The 23,198-nt window shown below is 37.8% G+C and overlaps 1 protein-coding gene across 1 annotated transcript in view; it reads left to right on the forward strand.

The window, feature by feature from the left end:
* The window catches only part of LOC125224704 (short neuropeptide F), a 39,713-nt gene extending 16,833 nt beyond the window's left edge, over positions 1-22,880 (forward strand). Inside the window, exons 2-5 of the mRNA XM_048128137.1 lie at positions 509-684; positions 11,355-11,465; positions 19,144-19,230; positions 22,234-22,880. Of these exons, the coding sequence (XP_047984094.1) occupies positions 509-684; positions 11,355-11,465; positions 19,144-19,230; positions 22,234-22,293 (434 nt within the window). The 3' untranslated portion in view covers positions 22,294-22,880. The remainder of the gene's footprint in view (positions 1-508; positions 685-11,354; positions 11,466-19,143; positions 19,231-22,233) is intronic.
* The last annotated feature ends 318 nt before the right edge of the window (positions 22,881-23,198 follow it).

Consider the following 23,198-nt stretch of genomic DNA (forward strand, 5'->3'; position numbering starts at 1 on the left):
ATAACCAAAATTTACTAATAAAAAAGATTTTCAGACATATTGCTATGAGACATTTTTTTTGTTTCATTTTTAATTTTTTTAAGTGATTTTACGGGTTTGCGCTACACCACTAACGTCTGAAAAATATGTTTCCGGTATCTCAGAACTATCATTCAACTACAGTCTGCAAATCAGACATATTGCTATGATGCAGTTCGGTAAAATTCTTTGACAATTTTGAAAATTCGGTCAGATCAAACGCTACGCGGAAAATGTCTGATATTGGTATTTTCGAGTTCAGGATAATCGTATCTATCGATTTGATGCGGTTTTGGCTGTATTGCTATGAGACAAAAATTTTGATCGTGGGCTCTCGTACTATTAGTAGATCGGTAGTTTAGATGGATGACGACGTAGTGTTATTGCCGCTTAAAATGTAACTACGATAACCTGTTGTTAATCTGCATGCTTTCTCCGGCATCATTATTGTTGAGAATTACTCGCTTATAATATTATATTTTGTCCCCAGCATCAGCAGCGGCAGAGAGTGCGAGCGGCTGGGAAGCACTAGGCGGGCTGTACGCATTACTTGCGCAACACGACGCACTGGGCGGACATGCACTCGCGCGCAAGTCGGTGCGTTCGCCCTCGCGCCGGCTGCGATTCGGCCGACGATCGGACCCCGACATGCCGCCGCAAGCACCGGTCAGTACCGTCACTAGCCATAAGCGCTAGTTGAAAGTTACTACGGGCCCATTTCTCAAAACTGAAAGTCACAAGTTACAAGCGGAAGTTTCTTTCCAACTTCTCATAATAAACATTGACTTTTTTTTTTTTTCATTTATTTAGGAAACAAACAGTCACATACAAAAGTGTTTAAGTTCTTAGATTACAGAAAGACCTATAGTTCCATTTACTATAAAATACAAGTAAAAATATAACAAGTGTCGAAACAGGGCTTGTGCGGCATTGCCCGCAAATAACATAATGAACAAGGTGATATAATTCTAATACACAGCTAAGGAAGTAATCTACATCTATGGGTATGAATTGTGCAATGTTATAAAACATGAATTATTAAGTAACTTGCTTTTCGTTATTATTCACTATGGGAAAAAAATTGGTTCAACAGTCTACTACTATATGTACTAAATGACAGTGAGAATATGTCAAGATTTTCAAAGTTAACATTATAATCACTATTTGTTAATTGTAACCTGTAGCTTTGAGAAATGGGCCCCAAGACATGCCAACTCAACCACAGGTCGATTACCTGTTGAACGTTGATACGTGTGCCACAGCATTGCATAGGTATGCTGCCACAAGCACTTGTGAGTAACGTTATTTACATCTTGCTGTTGAGAAAGAGATTCAGGCTGAATGCAGCACTATCTGAGTGGGCACGTGATCACATGAGTGTCTGTGCACTTTTCCCGGAGGATAGCATCCTTCTGATACTTGCGGTCACGCTAAAAATCATAATTTTACTAATCAAAACCAAATAGCGTTATTCGTATGAAGGTCATAGTTACCGGGCCACTAAAAGTAGTAAAATTATTAACAATTAAAAAAATATCGTCATGTCTTTAATGAATACCGTGATGTTAGTTACTTAATTGAGAAAAATTATGCTTGCTGCCTGAATTCAAAATGTAATGTGCATTTTTATAATTCATTGATGCACAAAGGCAACTTCTGGCAGCGATTACTATTTAGGCACAAGTTTATTATATTCGCTTCTATCAGAACAAAAATATTCTCAGTTATGCGCATAGCAATTCGTTGTATTCAAAGAAGTAGTAAAGCGTACTTACTGCATATTTTTCTTTTATATTTATGATGATATATTTGAAGAGACATTTATAGCTTTTTGCTATGTACGTGAAGCGAAAGTGGTTTGTCAGGATCGTAGTAAATGGAAATCCGTGATCTCTGCCTACCCCTCTGGGAAAAAGGCGTGATTGTATGTATGTATGTATGTATGCTATGTATTTGCTTGTAGGTCTTCGTATATGATATAAATAGATTAATTACGAGTAGGTAAACAAGACGACGGGAACTAAATACATATATGAGCTTCATAGTTAGGTACTTTACTTAACGAACGTCAATTGTAACGTTCTTTCTGGCGGTTTAGGTACTGGTCCCATCGCGAGCTAGCAAGCTATCAGCTATCGGCTATAAAAAGAGACATGGCGATATTAATAGCTCACCGCTGGGCGAGTAACTATAAACATCGCCGTGTCTCTTTTATTTACACGGGAGTGCTTATCTTTTGTTCGTTTTTATAGCCGATAGCTGATAGCTTGCTAGCTCGCGATGCGACCAGTGCCTTATTCATAAAATCAGTACATCTGTATAAAACCATAAAAATGACTTAAAGTACTACTTAAACTTAATCTACATAAAAATATTTACAAATAAAAGACAGGAGCAGGCTCGGCGCCGTATGACGTTCTTTGTATATTTATTTGTCATTAATTTTAAACGCGTGAACATCATCTCAACATTACTATCAAAGGAGTTAGGTTCCAATTTTTCTGAGTTTTCGTTTACTCTGCGACGACAATATGATAAACTTAGGGTCACCCCACATCTAGCATCTCGCGAGCGTAGCGTCGGGCCAACTGTATGGAAAAAGACGCTGTGTCGACGTCGCGCCGACGCGGCGTCAGGCTTTTCCATACAGTTGGCCCGACGCTACGCTCGCGAGACGCTAGATGTGGGGGGACCCTAAGAAATGCCCAAATTATTAGATAAGGAACTTTAACTAAAATTAAACCTTTTTCAACTCAACCAGTCCCAACCAACTCAACAATTCAACCAGTTAGACCTGTTTTACAACGAGGCCCGAGGATAAAGGGCGCAACTTGGACCATTCACAGAGAAAAGTTTCAAAGTCATGCACTTACCCATATGTCTATAACAAACTTGATATCTCAAGAAGGCTACTAAAAAGTTTGTAATTGCAGAAACTCACGGTAATTTAAAAGGGCTTTTTAATTAAAATTGTAGCACATTTTCGGGGTACTATCGTCCGCAACCAGCGGCGGTACCTACTGTAACCACAACTCGCAGTGAGCATTAAGAATTTCTCAACAGATAATGTTCGCACTCGCCAGTGGTTGAATTATCTTTGTCTTGATTTAATGTTTAATTAAATTTTTGAAAAACCCCCGACTACGACATACTCGTAGTGGACCGATTTTCATGAAACATGGCTAACATGACATGGGAACACTCCCGACTAACTCAGCTTTCAGACAAAAAAAACTAAATCAAAATCGGTTCATCCGTTCGGGAGCTACGATGCCACAGACAGACACACACAGACAGACAAACAGACAGACAGACAGACACGTCAAACTTATAACACCCCTTCGTGTTTGCGTCGGGGGTTAAAAATTATGTACAATCTAAATAAAAGTGAGTTAACGTTTAACGTTTCCAAAAGGTTGAGCGTTTAGTATGAGTTTTTGACGGAATAAGCTTCTATTTATTAGATTTTGGTTGCTTGATTGACAAACTTTGTCACTTTCAGGGTAAAAACCAACATTTGTCATAATTATACCTAGATATTTTTCTGGCACGAACGAAGTGACACTAGTGACTTCCTTGGAATTAATCGATATTTATAATTTATCGATAACTTATATTATAATTTATGTCATTAAATTATAATATATTATTATTTCATTTATTGCCTTAAGCGAAATTACATGTTAGTGGAATGAAATGGAAAATAGTGGTGAGCTCAATTATTTTTAATAGGGAAAAAACATCCAGGAACCAAACGTTACCCATAATCAAATTTCACTGCTCGGGTTTGTTCACATCCAATTTTTATTACTTCTTCGTAATTTACCCCAAAAGCATTGTACATTTCGCTAAAAAGCTCCCTGTAAACGATTCAATTGTTTGCTCCACTTGCCACCAACGTATAAACAAGACCCTCACACCGCTGAATGGATTTACCCAACATTCCTATCTAACGGATTTTTATAATAATGCGATTGTGGGCAGATCTATATGGGATTTTCGTATTGCAATTCGTTTGATGTCGAATCTGTATGCTTATTATAAATTCAACGCAAACAAATTGGTATACACCGTGTCCAATAAGTCCGAATACTCACATTTTACCTCAGTTCTAAAGATATAGGGATCACAGGCCATCAAATTCTTATTTAAACTAAAGAGTATATTCCTCTTAATAAAATACAAGCACAAAGTACATGAAATTTCCGAAGTGTCTAAGAAAAACAAAGAGGTAAAGTGCCAACAAAATACTTGCTCGGCACGCAGGTGACGAGTTATTTTTTATAAGGAGAATCTGTATGTGATAAAACAGACGCCACGTGTCCAAAATAAACTATTATGGGTACCGAGGATAGATAACGTTCCGGGCAACTAGAAAAATGTGCCTAAGGTCCAGAGCTCACCATCGGCCCAGGTGTGGGATGCAGTATGTAAGCGAGGTAAACTACCTTCAGTACTTACAGATAAAAGCGTTAAAATCAACGTTTTTTTCTTTAAAACCAAGGTTTTGGAGAAAAAAAAGCCTTAAAGTTAAAAAGGATGCTTGGGAATGAGTATCATGTGTCCCAACAAGACGCACCTCGCGCACATTCGGCAAATGGTATTCTAGCGTAGTTTCAGACTAATTTGGCAGTTTTTTAACCGAAACATGAGTGGCCACCCAGGCCTCCAGGTTTAGGCGTATTAGACTATTTTGTATGGTCATACATGCTTTGAAGACTAAATTTTTATAAAATCATAAACCTAGATCATTTCAAAAAGGTTATCGAGAGTATTTGGGATGAAATGTGAAGAAAACAGTGCGTGCCGCGTGTGATCCGTTTGAGAAGCGTTTGAGGCTGGTAAACAAGTTAATGCTGGAGTTATTCCAAAACATTTGTTGTGAATGTAGTAAATAAGAGTGCCATTCATAAAATATAATAATAATGTAGTAACTATTTGTTCATTTTGTTTTATTGGCTATTTGTGCTGTATTCAAACTTATTGGACACGGTGTAATTGTGAGAAATTTTGTTGAAAGCAATCCATTAGGGGATAAGTAGGTAATGAATGACAAAGTAACTGAAGAAAGTGCTAATGGAAACAAAGTTTCAAAGGGGTATATGTTGACTTTGTTCCGTACTTCCGTAAGACTACTTGTAGGTAAACTTACATAGAGTAAAATAATAAGATGATTGAAATATTCGCGATTAGTTTCATTAAACTTATATTGTAAGTATTCAAAGGTAATAGTTAGTTTAAATATTTAGTCAGTAAGCGCGTGGTCTTTTAAATATTATTAGGTACTTTATTTATGTTACGTTACATCTACATATTTTCATATTTATACCTTGTAATTTCCGTTTGTTTTTAATAACTTAGTAACTAATACCCATTATGCAATGTGCATGTAAACCTTTAATAGTACATTGTGCAACAAGGGGAGGAAGTTGAATATTACTAACGAGAGTAAGTTAAATCGCGACGGCTTGCCGGAGCGATTTAAAGACTAGTTTGTAATATTCATACTGCCCGAGTTACACACAATGTTTTTCATCACACTAGCAATGTAAAAAATACGTAAATAGATGGAAAAAAGTTAAGTACGGTACTAGAAATTTCTTAACTCCCTTGGGAGAATGATTTTTCTATTACTCACGCTCCGCCTGCTTGCAATAGCACATTTAGTGTGTGAGGGTGATGAAAAAATCTTTATAGTTCATTATCTACATAAGTATCACCTACATACACAGTGCACATTCTCCTCAGTCACCCGTTGACCACGAACGCTGTAAAGAGACCGAAGCATCTATAATCTGTTAATCTGTTTTCATAGTTTTATTTCTACTTCTACCTCCTAGTTACTCTTATCACTCTTACCTATGCGCGTATCCCGCGTTATGTAGGGTCGGTGCAACTAGTCTTCCTGTTCCATTCTCCTATATCTTTTGTCATCTCAGTACTCACTTGTTTCTTTCTCATACCTCTATTCAGAAAATCCATTGATTATAAGAGGTTAATACGCTAATGTTACCTAATATACTTACTAATAAAGTATACATGAAATTATTATTGAACAGAATTGAACGTGATGGTAATTCATGTAAAATCATATTACTAGTGGCCTTGCTCAGTGAGCAGTAACCGCAAGCTGCGTTTGATAATATTGTTTAATAGGTCTACGTCATAAGCCTCTATGATTTGGGTTGCTTGATTGACAAACTTTGTCAATTTATGGGAGATCAAAATTCAGGCTGCCACATTATTTAAATTAAGGGCGTTTTATTGCATAGAGTTATATAAATTATGCATACAGAAACAAAATATGTAAGATGAATAATTTGATTGAAGCTGAATGCTCAAAATCCTGAAGCCACTTGTCCTGACATTTTTGTGATAAGTGCAAAATTTTTAAACGTTTATCAATATTAACTCTCTATTTATTGACGGCTTTCTCCACTTACACAAAAAATCAATAGATACAAAAGAATCTTGCGGATCCATTAGAACTTAACATACGACACATATTATTTAGTTGTAAATTCGAAGATACAAATCCCACGTGATGGTGGGGTTAGCTTTCCGTACATGTACATATTTTGCTTCCTCTTCGTGGTATCCTTGACATCGTTTTAGGACACTTTGAACTAAGTCATATCATATCTTTTAGCACTCCAAGCGTCATCAGCGCGATACCTGTTCGCCACGGGTGCACTACACCTGCCAGAGTCGTGTTTGTCGCTCCCGTATTGGCTTACACAGCCATGAAAAACGTTGTCGCCCCACTTGACACTGCTTGTATAGTCTGTTATAGACTCAAAGGCCAATGATGATGACGTATCGTCATATGAATATGATAACTCAGCGTCAAAAGCTATATACAATAATATACATATATTGCATCAAACAAAAACGTCACTTGTCTGCCATATCAAATCCGTATCGTGGCGGGACTATAATCAAATAAGATGACACATGGTGCCTATATTTAGAAACAGCTGTGTTTACTTCAAGCATGAAGAGGTTAATTGAAATTAATTAACATCAACCAATAATCAGTTGAACTAATTATTATCTGAGACAAGGTGAATCATATGTACCTAATGTTAAACGTATCAGATTCATTGGTTAATCATTTTGTAAATGATTAATTGGGTATTAATAATAGTGTGATATTTACCTAACAGATTTTTGAAGTTAAATTATTGGCAAAAAGGAGATGGCGAGATGACCTGGACGTATTCCACCCAAAATGGTGGGTAAATACGACCTCACGGTCGAGTGGAGAAAGCGAGACACAAAGTGCAGCAGTGGGACACAAAAGAGGCTAATAAAATAAAAAAAATTGGAGTTACTGATATTGAAGTTTCCAAAAACTAGAGCGACCGATTAGTGTATAACTATATTAACTATTCGTTTGTTTTCCTACAACAACAGTACATAATATGAAATATTTATGGAAATATCATTTTTTCCCATTCTTTCATAGTTTAAGAAATGAAGACAGAAAATAACCTTTTCAGTACAGATGGTGTTTTTTTTTACGCACTAGTGCGAGAAGTGGTTCATTACATGTCAAGTCAAAACTTCGGATGGCCATCTGTACTGAAAAACGTCGTACGATACACGTGCGAAAAGGAACTTCCTTTTTTACGCACTTGTATCGTAATGTACTATTATTGAAATTCGTCACAAAACTAACAGTGATTATTTTTTCTATACAATCCTAGATAAAGTAAAGGAACAGGTGCTCCAGTAGATGTATACCACTTTCAATCTCAAATCATTTTCAATAAATGTAACAGACCAGAAGGGTATATCTATTGGCCATTAGTGCGTCGAGCACTGCTTTTACCTTAATAGTTTTTATTTTTTTCATCGTTTCGTGTTTTTTTTTTGTAAAGCTTAATATCTAGGTACTATACATCTTATCTTATACCTTTAAACGAGCAATTCTTGTATATTTATTTATTTATACCGACGATCTTGGAAACCGTTCTAACGATTTCGCTGAATTTTGTTATGTGGGGGTTTTCGGGGTTGAAAAATCGATCTAGTTTTTGAGTTTTCATGCGTTTTTCTTTCGCGTTACTAAACGCAAATATGGTCGCTAATTTCGTCGGCGCGTATCGACGGCACGTAGCTCAGTCGTAAGAGGGTCGGTCCAATATACGCAGCCACATCGCAGGTGTCAGGGTTTCGAATCCCGGCCAGGAATAAAGTTTTTTTTGTATTTATGAGTTTTTTTTATCAAAAGACGTGATATAATATCATATTCTTAATCTTTCTCACTTTTTTCGGAAGATCAGCGTAGTTTATGAGCCATTTTTTATCTAAAGACGTGATATTATAAAAGTAGAATCGAGCGAAGCTCGGTCGCCCATGTACTACGATATGTATTTAATTGGTAATGCGGTTTCTCAACGTCACAAGAGAAGAGGCATATACCTATAACTACAGCATGCGAATTACATCAGCCTGGTTTTATCAAAGGGCTGCCGCCTCTTCTACTTACATAGCGGTGCGGTTGTAACTGACCGCCAAACTGATTATATCATAGCATTGTAAATAAATAACTACTTGAGTAGGTACATACATCAGGTTATATAACAGTGGTTAAGATATCTATAGTTTAATTCTGGGTTTATTTTTATTAAAGTTGTACTTAATTATAGGCATTTCCAGAATTTGAGACCCCCCAATTAGCGTAAGTTGTTAACAAAAATTAACTCACTGTCAGTTTTGTGACGATAATTAAGCATGAAATTTCAATAAAAATATTGTTTTTGTGTTAAATACATAAACTTTAAGCGGTACGAATGTAGATTCAGAATGTGAAAAAAGTAATTTTTAGATTTATGCTTTTTAATAGTCGTCACAAAACTGACTGAGTTAATTTTTGTTAATGTACGTACGTACGTAACTTACGCTAATTGGGGGGACCCAAATTCTGAAAATGCCCTTATATCACACACACACATTTTTTTGGACGGATATCGGCAGAATATTAGCTAACGAATTTTTTTACGACTTTATTCCCTAGTACGTAAAACCTCCAGGACATCGGTACTAGCAGTGCTAAAATGGTCGGCTGTGTATCATTTTGTTCCTACATACTTGTTGGAATGTGACAGACATGGTGTGACATGGTGATGTCTGTCCATTCCAACAAGTATGTAAGTGCGAAAGTGATGCATGATAAAAAGACGACCATGATACGGCCATAGGCCCCGTAGACGAATGGCATTTCTGCGACGCGAAACGCCACCGAAACGCCGCAGAAATGTAGTCTGGCTCTGTCGCGCCCATACGCAAGAGCAATAGATAGTCATACTTGTTATGGAGAATTTTTGGCCAAAAGCTGCACTTTTGGATGGAAGCAAGCCGCTTTGCATGGTGATAGTAGACATCATAGTAAACGATTTTTTCCGAGGATATCGAAATTTCATCCCTTAGGAAGCCGAGCGTAGCGAGGTGTTTTATGAAAATGAAAAAAATTCTATCTTTTTATTGTATCGTCCGATTTTGACAAAACGTATCTCAAATGAAAGGTATTGATTTGTATTTGTGTAATTTAAAAAAAATACAAAGAAAAAAATTTGAAAGAAAAGTAAGAAAGAAATAAAAAAAGTAAATTTACGTCTCGCACTGAATAACTTCAAAGAATGACAGACAAAATGTACAATGTCGATATACGAGTATTTTTTAATCGAAGACAGATAAATTTTTAGTTGAAAACTGAAGACCGCATCGAAATCAGATTAGCATTTTTTAAGATACAAGTTGCCAAAGTTGGGAAAGATCGCTTTATATGGCCACTTTGAAATTCCTTTGCCAGAAAGTCAGAAATAATATGTTTTTCTGAAAGGTATTGCTTTATGTAACTTAAAAAAAATATTGAAAAAAATTGGGGAAAAAATGTAAGATTTTTAAAAAAAACAGTATCACACTGAATAAAATACATAGTAACAGTAGTTTTTTAACTTAGTTTGTTTATAGCTTATAAATTCCTTAGCCAGAAAGTCAGAAACATTATATTTTTCTTACAGTTAAAAGTATGCATAGGTAATAGACATCATTATAAACATTTTTTTACAAGGATATAAAAATTTCGTTCCTTAGAAACCCTTAGAAAGACGATCCAATAAAAAAAAACTGCCTTTTTTTATTTTTCGTAACAGACATCGCTACGCTCGGCTTTCCAAGGGATGAATTTTTTATATCCTCGTAAAAAAATGTTTATTATGATGTCTATTACCTATGCATACTTTTAACTGTAAGAAAAATATAGTGTTTCTGACTTTCTGCCTAAGGAATTTATAAGCGACCATATAAACAAACTAAGCCAACTTTGACAACTTGCATCTTAAAAACTACTAATTCGATTTCGATTCGGTTTTTAGTTTATAATCATGCATTTATTTGTCTTTAATTTTAAAAAATCATATATCGAAATTATACACCGTGTCTACCGTTTTTTGCGGTTATTCAGTGTGATACGAAAATTAAGGTTTTTTTGTTTTGTCAAAATCGGACGAAGTAAAAAAAAAAGAGATTTTTTTTTTCGGTTTTCGTAACCGACCTCGCTGCGCTCGTCGTTTTAAGTGATGAAATTATAATATCCTCGGAATTTTTAATTCTATTTTGATGTATACTGTTACTATGTATTTTTCTGTGTCAGAAAAACATATTATTTCTGACTTTCTGGCAAAGTAATTTCAAAATGGCCATATAAAGCGATCTTTCCCAACTTTGGCAACTTGTATCTTAAAAAATGCTAATCTGATTTCGATGCGGTCTTCAGTTTTCAACTAAAAATTTATCTGTCTTCGATTAAAAAATACTCGTATATCGACATTGTACATTTTGTCTGTCATTCTTTGAAGTTATTTAGTGCGAGACGTAAATTTACTTTTTTTATTTTTTTCTTACTTTTCTTTCAAATTTTTTTTCTTTGTATTTTTTTTTAAATTACACAAAATACAAATCAATACCTTTCATTTGAGATACGTTTTGTCAAAATCGGACGATACAATAAAAAGATAGAATTTTTTTCATTTTCATAAAACACCTCGCTACGCTCGGCTTCCTAAGGGATCAAATTTCGATATCCTCGGAAAAAATCGTTTACTATGATGTCTACTATCACCATGCAAAGCGGCTTGCTTCCATCCAAAAGTGCAGCTTTTTTTTTATAACTAGTATGACTAAGAGATAGATAACTACAAACGAGATATTTTCGTGGGCGTTTCGTGAGCGTTTGTGCAGTCGGCGACGCACACTGGGCATCATAACTAAGCGATCTCAAAGTCCGTCTCGGCACCAGGGCATCATAATCGACAAAGAGTATGTTTCAGCTGGACGAGATGGAGGAGCTGCTGTCCCTGCGCGAGATCCGCACGCCGGTGCGCCTGCGCTTCGGCCGCCGCTCAGAGGAGCACGCCGTGCCACACATCTTCCCACAAGAGGTACCCACACTACCCACTACAGATATATCCAAGGGGCCAAGGTTTTCTAAAATATAATTATGAACTCGGCTCTCTTGGCGTTACAATGCGTTTTTGGACAGCTCAGGGGCTCTGATTTATCTAATGACGATCGGATGATACTAACCGTTTTCGATATTTTAAAACACATAAGGCCGTTTTCACATTATCCGATCCGATATCGGATGTAGGAAGGATGTAAGATTTATGCGCTTCCAGGTCTTCATTTATGTATTATTACTACTAAATAAAAAATTACTACTAGATTATTATTACTAAATAAAAAACGATATAAAACGCAAAAATTGCGGATTTAATGCCGATGGCACTCTTCTACAACAGTTTTTGTCCGAGGCACCATGGAACTGCCGATATCGGCAGGACGCTTCCGCCATTTTTTGGCATGCCGGACCCCCCGTCAGTTGTCGGCCGATAATATTTGTTGTGTGCGTATATAATGTATGTATACGTTTGTAGTAGTGTGCGTGACAAAAATGGCGTCTATTAAACAGCTGCTAATGATCGAAATTCAAATTAGTTGACAATTTCCATTAAAAAAAAAAGGTTGTAATGCATCGGTCCGAATTGCGGATACTAGTTTTTTCATCTTTTTGTAGATATAGTTGAATGTAAAATTATTTATTTTGCCTGACACCCTGAGTATTTTTATGCTCGTTATTTTAATTTTACAATATAATATTTAGGATATAGTGCTTATAATTATTAAATATAAAACATTTTTTAAATTTAATTGTGGCGTAGGCGAGAGGCTGGCAACCTGTCACTGCAATGTCACAGTTTCTTTTTCTTTCAACCCCTTATTTGCCAAGTGTGGCACTGAAACTTGAGTAGTTTCATGTGCTCTGCCTACCCCTTCATGGGATACAGGCGTGATTGTATGTTATGTTATGTTTATTTTTTAAATATTTTTTGACACAAAATCATAATACATTGATTTGGAACAATGCGTTTTATCGGACCGACATCCGACACTATCGGAAGCGTTTATCGGATGTAGGATGTCGGTCCGACATCCGATATCGGATCGGATAATGTGAAAACGGCCTAACTCGGCGCTTAAACGTCATGAAAAATGTGTGTAGTCTTTTCATTTAAGTGGAGATAGTTGAAGGGATAGAGAGTGACATAGGCTACTTTTTGTCTCTTTCTAAAGCGAGCGAAGCCGCGGGCAAAAGCTAGTAGGAGAATAAATGCATATAGGTACAGGACTCGCCATACTAATATGTTTATGTAGATAGGTATTTACCTAGTTTTATTATCTTTGTTCGAAATCCACGTGTTTCGATGTCCCGTGTCTCCGATACTGGACTCGTAAAATGTTGATGCGGCGTAAAACTCGCTATGAGCCCCTAACAAGCCACTAGCGACACTTTTACGATGACTCGCTAGTTTTATTGCAAATCATTCCATTTCCATTTCGAAAAGTGAAATGTTTGATTAGATTAGTAATGCCGCATTATATAGCGTCTCCTCTAAATATCGCGTATATAGCAGCGCTGTCGCGGGATAACTACAATGTTATTATATCCATGACAAAATACAAATATAATCATACTCAAACTGTAGGTACATACTACGCCGTGTTTTTTTTATTTCCGTTATATTGAAGGGAAGATTCTTTAGGTCGAATACAATTTATTTGTAAAAATAATATTAACCACTGACAAATGTATCTACTACGTCGTTAACTACTTCCCAAATATTTTTTGACATGTTCCGTCAGATACTTGACAGTAACTTTTATGTATGTTATTCTTAAAGTTCTCTCACGCTTATTAATTTCAGTTGTTATGATTATAAATGGAACAAAAAGCGGTATAAAGTGCCCGCGACCGGCAAAATGTCCTACTCGGTTGTCAAAGATACCCTTTGCAAATTTAATCGTATAAAGATAGATAATTTTATCTCTATGGTTGCTTGATTGTCTGGGCCATTTATTTTTTTCAAAGTTGTTCATCCCAATTTTTTTGGATTTGGAATTGTTTATGTGATTTCCACTCAGAATCGCGAGCTCTTTCAATCCTAATAGGAGAAAAAATTGACCCAAGGTTTTTTCCCATTCCGTTACCATTTTTTCATACATTTTGTATGGCGGTAACGGAATGAAAGGTTTGAAAAATGAATGGAAATCTTGGGACATTTTTTTTCTCCTATGAGGATGGAAAGACCTCGCAATTCTAAGTATGAATCGTTTAAAAAATACCCATGTTACAAAAAAGTGGGGTGGACAACTTTGAAAACAAAATAGCCCGTCTACTAGTAAAATGAAGACTTCAAGGAGAATAGCGTTAGAAGCATTTTCAAATTGACTTATATAAAACGAATACAATATGAGTACGGTACTCCTATTTCAAAGCAATTACATTCCCATTTTCATTTGAAATATTACGAGACCATGATTTAACAACTTAAACATAATACATAGGTACTTTCATCTTAAGACAAATACCGCTATTACTATTATTTTTTGAAAGTGTTTCCAGTTGTCAATTATAAACCTACTAGACATCAAATTACAGCACCAACTAGCGAATTCTAATCCAACTAGAATGATCCAAAGCTAACATTCAATGATGTTTTTCTTAAAGTGGGCAATCACTGTCAGTGGGCAATCACACCCTGGTTTACCCTACATAAGTATATCCAATGTTTATAAGAGTACTTTCATCTTAAATACCGGCAATGCATCTCCAACCCTTCTAGTGTTTCGGGTGGCGGTGATCGCCTAATAACAGGCGACCTGACAAAAACTGTTGCACCTTAACGTAACAAAAAGCAACAATATAGAAATGTTTTTTGATTTTTGTCGAGCTCCCGATATTTCGACGCAGTTGCATGCATCATGATCACGGAAAACTGACGAAGGCGGGTGGATGTTAAAGTTGTATAGACAGCGCGCGATCTACCCTCCTTCGCGCGCGTCGGCTGCGTTCACTTTCAGCGTTACCACTGGTCGCGTTCACACTCGATGGTCTGTCCAAACACACTACACTCACAGTGTCACTACGTTTGTTCAATTCTGACTTCACCGGTTTTTTACACAAACAAATCACTGGATTCCATACATTAGATAGTTTGAAGCCATCCTCACGATTGAAATTTTTATATTTGTGAATCTCAATGGCTTCTCTTACCAATCTCGGTATGTAGTGGCGTTCCGTCGAAATTACCTTAGGACTATGCAACTCGATCCAATGATTTGCACCCGACTCAATGAGATGTTGAGCAATAGCAGACTTGCGAGTATCGTTCTTTTTGACTGCAGCAATGTGTTCTTTAATTCTGCAGGCAATAGTGCGCTTGGTCTGCCCTATGTAAGAACTGCCACAACTGCACTCAACTTTGTACACACCAGGTTTTTCCAGAGGAAAATTGTCCTTAGGTGACCGCAAGAACTGTGCAATTTTCCTGTGTGGGGTGAAGATAGTTTTTACAGAGTAATTGTTTAGTATTTTAGAGATCTTATCTGTCACTCCCTTTACGTACGGCATAAACGCTGATTGTCTCTCTACGCGATGAGTGAGGTGCTTGGGTTTTGCATCCCGTTTATTAACGTTAACTCGGTAACCATTTCTCCTCAGGACTCTCTGAACATGGTTCAACTCCTGTACAAGATGAGAGGAGTCACACAAAGCGTGTGCTCGATTGGTTAGTGATGTTACGACCGAGTTTAACTGTCTGGGATGATGGTGTGAGCTCGCATGCAAGTAACGATCTGTATGCGTCGGTTTCCTATAGACAGAGTGTCCCAGCATGCCCTCGGCTCCAACCTTCAAGCTCACATCAAGAAATGCAATACCCCTATCTTTTTCCATTTCCAATGTGAACGACATGGATCGATGCACGCTGTTCAGGTGTCGTAACAACAGATCAGCTTCCTCCTTGCTACCCTTTATTACGCAGAACACGTCATCCACGTACCTCTTCCAAATTTTAACGGGAACTGGGGGCGCAGCGAGGGCTTTGTGCTCAAAATGTTCCATCCAGATGTTAGCCACAACTGGTGCCACTGGACTGCCCATCGCTACTCCCTCTGCCTGTATGTAATATTGCCCGCGAAACAGAAAATAATTTGTAGTGAGGCAGTGTTCGAGAAGCTTCACGTATTCTAATGGGATGCCATTCTCCTGCATCATATTTCGTACTACCTCAATGCTGTCAGTTACAGGTACATTAGTGAACAGTGACTCTACGTCAAAACTGACCATCACTTCATCTGGTTCAATCCTAATGTCCTGTACAATCTCAATAAAATGGCGAGAGTCCTTCACATACGATTCCGTCCGCCCAACCAACTGTTGCAGCACCTTCGCGACGTGTTTTGCCAAATCGTACGTGGGTGAATCAATCTGACTTACAATGGGCCGTAAGGGAGAATTAACTTTGTGTATTTTCGGCAAACCATATATTTTAGGCGATAGAACATTTCTGGGTCGCAATAGAAACTTCACCGTATCCTCAGTTAATACCTGTTCACACTCCTTGACCAGTGTCAATGTGGCAGTACCGGGCTGTAGGATCGTAATTTACCTTTTTATAGGTTGCTTCATCACTCAGCAGTCCATTTATCTTGCTCTCATAATCGCTGACATCTATAACTACTGTGGCATTGCCCTTGTCTGCCTTCAAGGTCAAAATGTCAGGATTAGACCGCAGGTCGTTCAGAGCTTCCCATTCCTCCTTACTTATATTACTCCGAGGTAGTTTTGCGTGCCTCAGGACTACAGCAACATCTTGTCGCAATGCGTCAGCATCATGAGTTGGGATCTTATTACGCCTAATTACCTCTTCAGTACTTCCTATCACCTCTTCAAAAGGTATACGCTTCGGAGTAGGAGCAAAATTCAGACCCTTCTTTAATACATTAAGTGTAGGCTCTGTCAACTCAGCGCTGGATAAATTGATAACCGTTCGAGTTTCATTCGAGTTATCATAGTAGTCAGCGTTATCCAACTTGTGAGCGACTAACTTCTCAAATTTACGTTGATGTTTGCTGGCGCTTAATTCACGTGACCTCTGAGCGGTCATGAACGTAATTCGATCACATGTGTCGAAATCATCTTTTGACAACACACCACTACACTTAAGATGTAAGCAATAAGACTCACACTGCACTTTATCAAGTAGGTACCGACAATTACGAATAGTCCGTCTTAACAACTTTACACTCGCACTTTGCAGAATACTCGCGGAACCAGGAATGTCCGGGCGAGGTTTTATTCGCACACACACGGGTATTACTTTAGCGTCGCGACATTTTGTTAAAAACAAAAGTGATTCCCGCAAACACTCACACTTTTTCCGCGCGCGTTCTAGTTGTTTTGTAAGTTTTGCACATTCCGGCCCGTACCGGTTTACAATAAGAGTTTTGAATGATTCACGGTTATTTTCATTAGACTTATATTGACCGGGATATAGACCGTGATTACCTTTTTAGGGTTCCGTAGTCAACTAGGAACCCTTATAGTTTCGCCATGTCTGTCTGTCCGTCCGTCCGTCCGTCCGTCCGTCCGTCCGCGGATAATCTCAGTAACCGTTAGCACTAGAAAGCTGAAATTTGGTACCAATATGTGTATCAATCACGCCAACAAAGTGCAAAAATAAAAAATGGAAAAAAATGTTTTATTAGGGTACCCCCCCTACATGTAAAGTGGGGGCTGATATTTTTTTTCATTCCAACCCCAACGTGTGATATATTGTTGGATAGGTATTTAAAAATGAATAAGGGTTTACTAACATCGTTTTTTGATAATATTAATAGTTTTGGAAATAATCGCTCCTAAAAGAAAAAAAAGTGCGTCCCCCCCCCTCTAACTTTTGAACCATATATTTAAAAATTATGAAAAAAATCACAAAAGTAGAACTTTATAAAGACTTTCTAGGAAAATTATTTTGAACTGGATAGGTTCAGTAGTTTTTGAGAAAAATAAGGAAAACTACGGAACCCTACACTGAGCGTGGCCCGACACGCTCTTGGCCGGTTTTTTGATTTTTGTCGAGCTCCCGATATTTCGACGCAGTTGCATGCATCATGATCACGGAAAACTGACGAAGGCGGGTGGATGTTAAAGTTGTATAGACAGCGCGCGATCTACCCTCCTTCGCGCGCGTCGGCTGCGTTCACTTTCAGCGTTACCACTGGTCGCGTTCACACTCGATGGTCTGTCCAAACACACTACACTCACAGTGTCACTACGTTTGTTCAATTCTGACTTCACCGGTTTTTTACACAAACAAATCACTGGATTCCATACATTAGATAGTTTGAAGCCATCCTCACGATTGAAATTTTTATATTTGTGAATCTCAATGGCTTCTCTTACCAATCTCGGTATGTAGTGGCGTTCCGTCGAAATTACCTTAGGACTATGCAACTCGATCCAATGATTTGCACCCGACTCAATGAGATGTTGAGCAATAGCAGACTTGCGAGTATCGTTCTTTTTGACTGCAGCAATGTGTTCTTTAATTCTGCAGGCAATAGTGCGCTTGGTCTGCCCTATGTAAGAACTGCCACAACTGCACTCAACTTTGTACACACCAGGTTTTTCCAGAGGAAAATTGTCCTTAGGTGACCGCAAGAACTGTGCAATTTTCCTGTGTGGGGTGAAGATAGTTTTTACAGAGTAATTGTTTAGTATTTTAGAGATCTTATCTGTCACTCCCTTTACGTACGGCATAAACGCTGGTTGTCTCTCTACGCGATGAGTGAGGTGCTTGGGTTTTGCATCCCGTTTATTAACGTTAACTCGGTAACCATTTCTCCTCAGGACTCTCTGAACATGGTTCAACTCCTGTACAAGATGAGAGGAGTCACACAAAGCGTGTACTCGATTGGTTAGTGATGTTACGACCGAGTTTAACTGTCTGGGATGATGGTGTGAGCTCGCATGCAAGTAACGATCTGTATGCGTCGGTTTCCTATAGACAGAGTGTCCCAGCATGCCCTCGGCTCCAACCTTCAAGGTTCTTCAAGGTTCTTACATAGGGCAGACCAAGCGCACTATTGCCTGCAGAATTAAAGAACACATTGCTGCAGTCAAAAAGAACGATACTCGCAAGTCTGCTATTGCTCAACATCTCATTGAGTCGGGTGCAAATCATTGGATCGAGTTGCATAGTCCTAAGGTAATTTCGACGGAACGCCACTACATACCGAGATTGGTAAGAGAAGCCATTGAGATTCACAAATATAAAAATTTCAATCGTGAGGATGGCTTCAAACTATCTAATGTATGGAATCCAGTGATTTGTTTGTGTAAAAAACCGGTGAAGTCAGAATTGAACAAACGTAGTGACACTGTGAGTGTAGTGTGTTTGGACAGACCATCGAGTGTGAACGCGACCAGTGGTAACGCTGAAAGTGAACGCAGCCGACGCGCGCGAAGGAGGGTAGATCGCGCGCTGTCTATACAACTTTAACATCCACCCGCCTTCGTCAGTTTTCCGTGATCATGATGCATGCAACTGCGTCGAAATATCGGGAGCTCGACAAAAATCAAAAAGGTAATCACGGTCTATATCCCGGTCAATATAAGTCTAATGAAAATAACCGTGAATCATTCAAAACTCTTAATATAGAAATGTACCTATGCATTTGAAATGTGTTCATGTTACTAATTATATTTTTTCCTTACAGGAGCAGGACCGTTCAGCGCGCGCCCCCTCCATGCGCCTGCGATTCGGCCGCCGATCCGACAACAACATGTTCTTACTGCCCTTCGAAGTATGTATAGAGAAGCTTAGCTTACACCTCTGACAAAAAGATACAATACAATACAATACTCTTTATTGCACACCTCACATAGTTTACAAGTAATACACAAGAAACAAAACAAATTAAACAGAGGTAACAACAGGCGGTCAACAGGTCAAAAGCGACAAAAGACCAACTAGCAGTCAAAAGCGACAAAAGACCAACTAGCACTACTACAAGGAATTAACATTGGCAATAACACCTTCGCTAGGGTCAACGAATTCGTGTACCTGGGATCCTTAGTAACCGATACCAACGAGGCATCTTCAGAAATTAGCAGGAGAATAATGGCCGCTAACAAGTGCTACTTCGGCCTGCTAAGATACTTTCGTTCGAAACTTCTTTCAAGGAGCATAAAACTTCTTTTGTACAAAACCTTACTAAGGCCCATACTCACCTACGGTTCTGAATGCTGGGTGCTGAGCAAAACAGACGAAAATTCCTTGTTGGTATTTGAGCGCAAAATCCTAAGACGCATTTTCGGAGCTGTGATGGAGGATGAGAGATGGAGAACGCGTTATAATCATGAGCTATATCAAATGTACAATGAGCCTAACGTCATTGAGACCATAAAAATCGGACGCCTGCTATGGGCAGGACACGTGATTAGAATGGACGAAGCCAGAGTACCCAAACGCCTTTTAGATGGCCGACCGGAGGGCAGCAGAGGTAGAGGCAAGCCCAAGCTCAGATGGTTAGACGGCGTATACCAGGACATCAGGACCCTAGGAGTGAAAAGTTGGAGAAGGAAGGCCACAAATAGATCGGACTGGAGAGACCTGCTTGACCAGGCTAAGGCCCACCCGCGGCTGTAATGCCTCAGATGATGATGATGAACAACAGGCGGTCTTATCGCTTAAGAGCGATCTCTTCCAGACAACCTTTGGGTACTGGAGTTAATATAATCAGAATATATGGTAGGTGGCTCTAAGAAATATGAGAAGTAGAATTTAAATACAACCAAACAACACAAAACACTCATTCAAATAGACATACATAAATAAGTATAACCATAAACAAAGATCTGTTTGATAGATTGATATCAAATTCTTATACAAATTTTTAGCCATAACATGTCCACCCCCTCAAAAAAGCAGAATTTTTAGAGGGAAAATATGGCTCCATTATGTTAATGGTATTAATATAAATCCTAAACTATCGATCGTATTTAATGATTAATTTATTATTTATAAAATCTATTGCTCGTTGCAAAATAGTCCAATGATTTCGCAAAATGATTTAAATTGAGGAATTCATAGAATAGGTAAGTACCTAATTTAACAATCCAAAATTACAATTTATGGCATCATACTGATATTTTAAGCAACTCTAAGACCTAAAAGTATTTCGACATAGTAAACAGTAAGGTTGCGGAATTAAGTCGTTAGTTTTCAAATTATTTTACACAATTAAAAAAAATACTATGTACAAGGACGGTCAACTGAAGAGTTTAGTAATTGGCAAAGGATATTATTAAGTATAGGTACCTAATAATTTCACTATTTTTTTTTTTTCAGTAGCCTACCTAGTGTCCCACTGCTGGGCAAAGGCCTCCCCCTAGATTTCCAATCCTCCCGATTAAGTGCAGCATCCGTCCAGTTGTTAAGAAAGGAGTCCAGGTCATCCCGCCATCTCTTTCCGGGCCGACCCCTCGGGCGTTTTCGTTTTGGCACCCACTCCGTAGCTAGCTTAGCCCACCGCTGTGGATGCATACACCGTACATGGCCTGCCCAGTCCCACTTCAACCTGGCGGTTTTGACCCAACGTCAACAATGCCTGTCTTGGCGCGCAACGTAGTGTTTCGGACCCGGTCAATCCTTTTCACCCCAAGCATGTTGCGCTCCATGGCTCTTTGGCAAACCTTCAATTTTTTTTTTTTTTTTTCAATTTCACTATATCTCATTCATATTTCATGCATATCCTATAATAACAAAGACCATGCCTACTGATATAATTTTGAGTCAAAATGAGTACCTACATTAGTAGCAATAACTTGGCTGTTATGATTTAATTAGGTATAAGGTGGTGAAGGTTGTAGGTTTGTAAGGTTAAATATTGTGTATAACGCTGCTTAACACGTTCACTGTTCACTGGTCACGGCCGTAATTATAACGCAGAGGGGGACAGGAAACGGGTTAAAAGACAATGTCAAATCTATAGACACATCGCTTGTCGCTTTTAATCGTTTGACAATTTCGTATGACATTTCAAACATGACGTTAATATGACAAGGCACAGAAATCACCACTTGTTAATGCCGGTGACTGTACCTGTACTGTAACGTACTAATTACGCCAATTGGCCCTGTTACATTTAAGGACCATAATAACGTATGAAGACAACAACAGTAACAATGGTGAGATATGTAGTAAAATAAGAATACATTTTCACCATTTTCCATAGTGAATGAATGGGGAAAGGTCTAAATGGAAATTAATTAAATGATATCAGAACCATATGAGCACTGAAACATAGGTACTTATGTACGTATTTAATTTGAAGGAAAGCATGATAGTTTTCCCTCTAGGACAATTTTTGCCTGGGAAAACCTACCTTACTTTAGGTTCGCAAAATGTAATTTTATAATGAAGTAACTACTTACATTATAATTTTGAAAAATCCCGACATAGTGGACCGATTTTTACGAAACATGGCTAAGAACACTCCCGACTAATTCAGCTTTCAAACAAAAAAAAAGGAAATCATAATCGTTTTATCCGTCCGGGAGCTAAGATAACACAGACAGACACACACACAGACATACAAACAGACAGACAGACACGTCAAACTTATAACACCCGTCGTTTTAGCGTCGGTGATTAAAAATCAATATTATTACCAGAGATCGGATTTTTGTGCGTCATCTCATACTAAAAGTCATTAAAATGACGTAAGTCACTAAGAATGTCGCAAATCTGTCCGATCTCTGGTTGTTACTTATGTTGTTAATTAATCATATGTTTTCCATTTCAGTCAACTCTGCCCAAGGAAGTGAAGGCGAGTGCGGAGGAAGACAACAGGCAACAAGATTAAGACACATCCGCTCTAGCCATAGCCTTCCCCTCCACACCCACTATCGATAAGGAAATATTTACCTACGACAACCATTCTACGTGTCAAATATCAAATATCAATTTTTAAATGTTATTCAAATAATTCGTAAGTTTATGTACATAATAATCAGATAATTTAATACATGTTGTTAGTTAGGAGTTCAGTGTCCTAATGTTTTTTTGTTACGGGTCTTATTTATTTAATTATCTTTATTGATTTTCTTAAATGTAATAGTAGATACCAAATGTTACTCTAGTCAATGTTGTATTAAGACTGTATTTTAGTTTAAGTTTCTTACGTTGATCGCTCTCATAGTTTGTAATAACAGAGTATAGATATTTTCTTGCGAAGAGTTGTACATTTCAAGAGCTGGGTAAATGTAAAACTGCTTCGTTTGTAGGTACTACTAATATTAAAATAATACTCGCCGTCACTTGTCAAAACAAAATGCTAATGTTATATTTTCATGTCGGGAAAATTAGGTATACTAAAGTAGTAAAACTATGTTAATTTTGTATAGATATTATAGTGCAATTGATGAGTTGAAATATAAAAAATTGCCAACATATTGTTGTGTTTTATTACACGTTTATTATTATCCCTGTATTTGTATAACCCTAGGCACTGTGTGCTTAATGCCAAACTCTACGAGTATGTAGGTAATAATATATATTTATGACATAGGCCCCCAGGATAGGGTAAAAAAACCTCGATATCCTTCCAATTTTTGTTTGTATTTAACATCCTGTTCTGTATTAGGAGTTATCTATTATCTTTTGTATAACCTTACCAAAGTCTAATAGCGACTGTAAAATCCATAATTTTCCTTATAACTGACTTAGACTTTTAACACTTTCGCTACCAAGAACCCGACTGTCGGGTAC

Source organism: Leguminivora glycinivorella, chromosome 3, assembly GCF_023078275.1.
Source record: "Leguminivora glycinivorella isolate SPB_JAAS2020 chromosome 3, LegGlyc_1.1, whole genome shotgun sequence".
Lineage (NCBI taxonomy): Eukaryota > Metazoa > Arthropoda > Insecta > Lepidoptera > Tortricidae > Leguminivora > Leguminivora glycinivorella.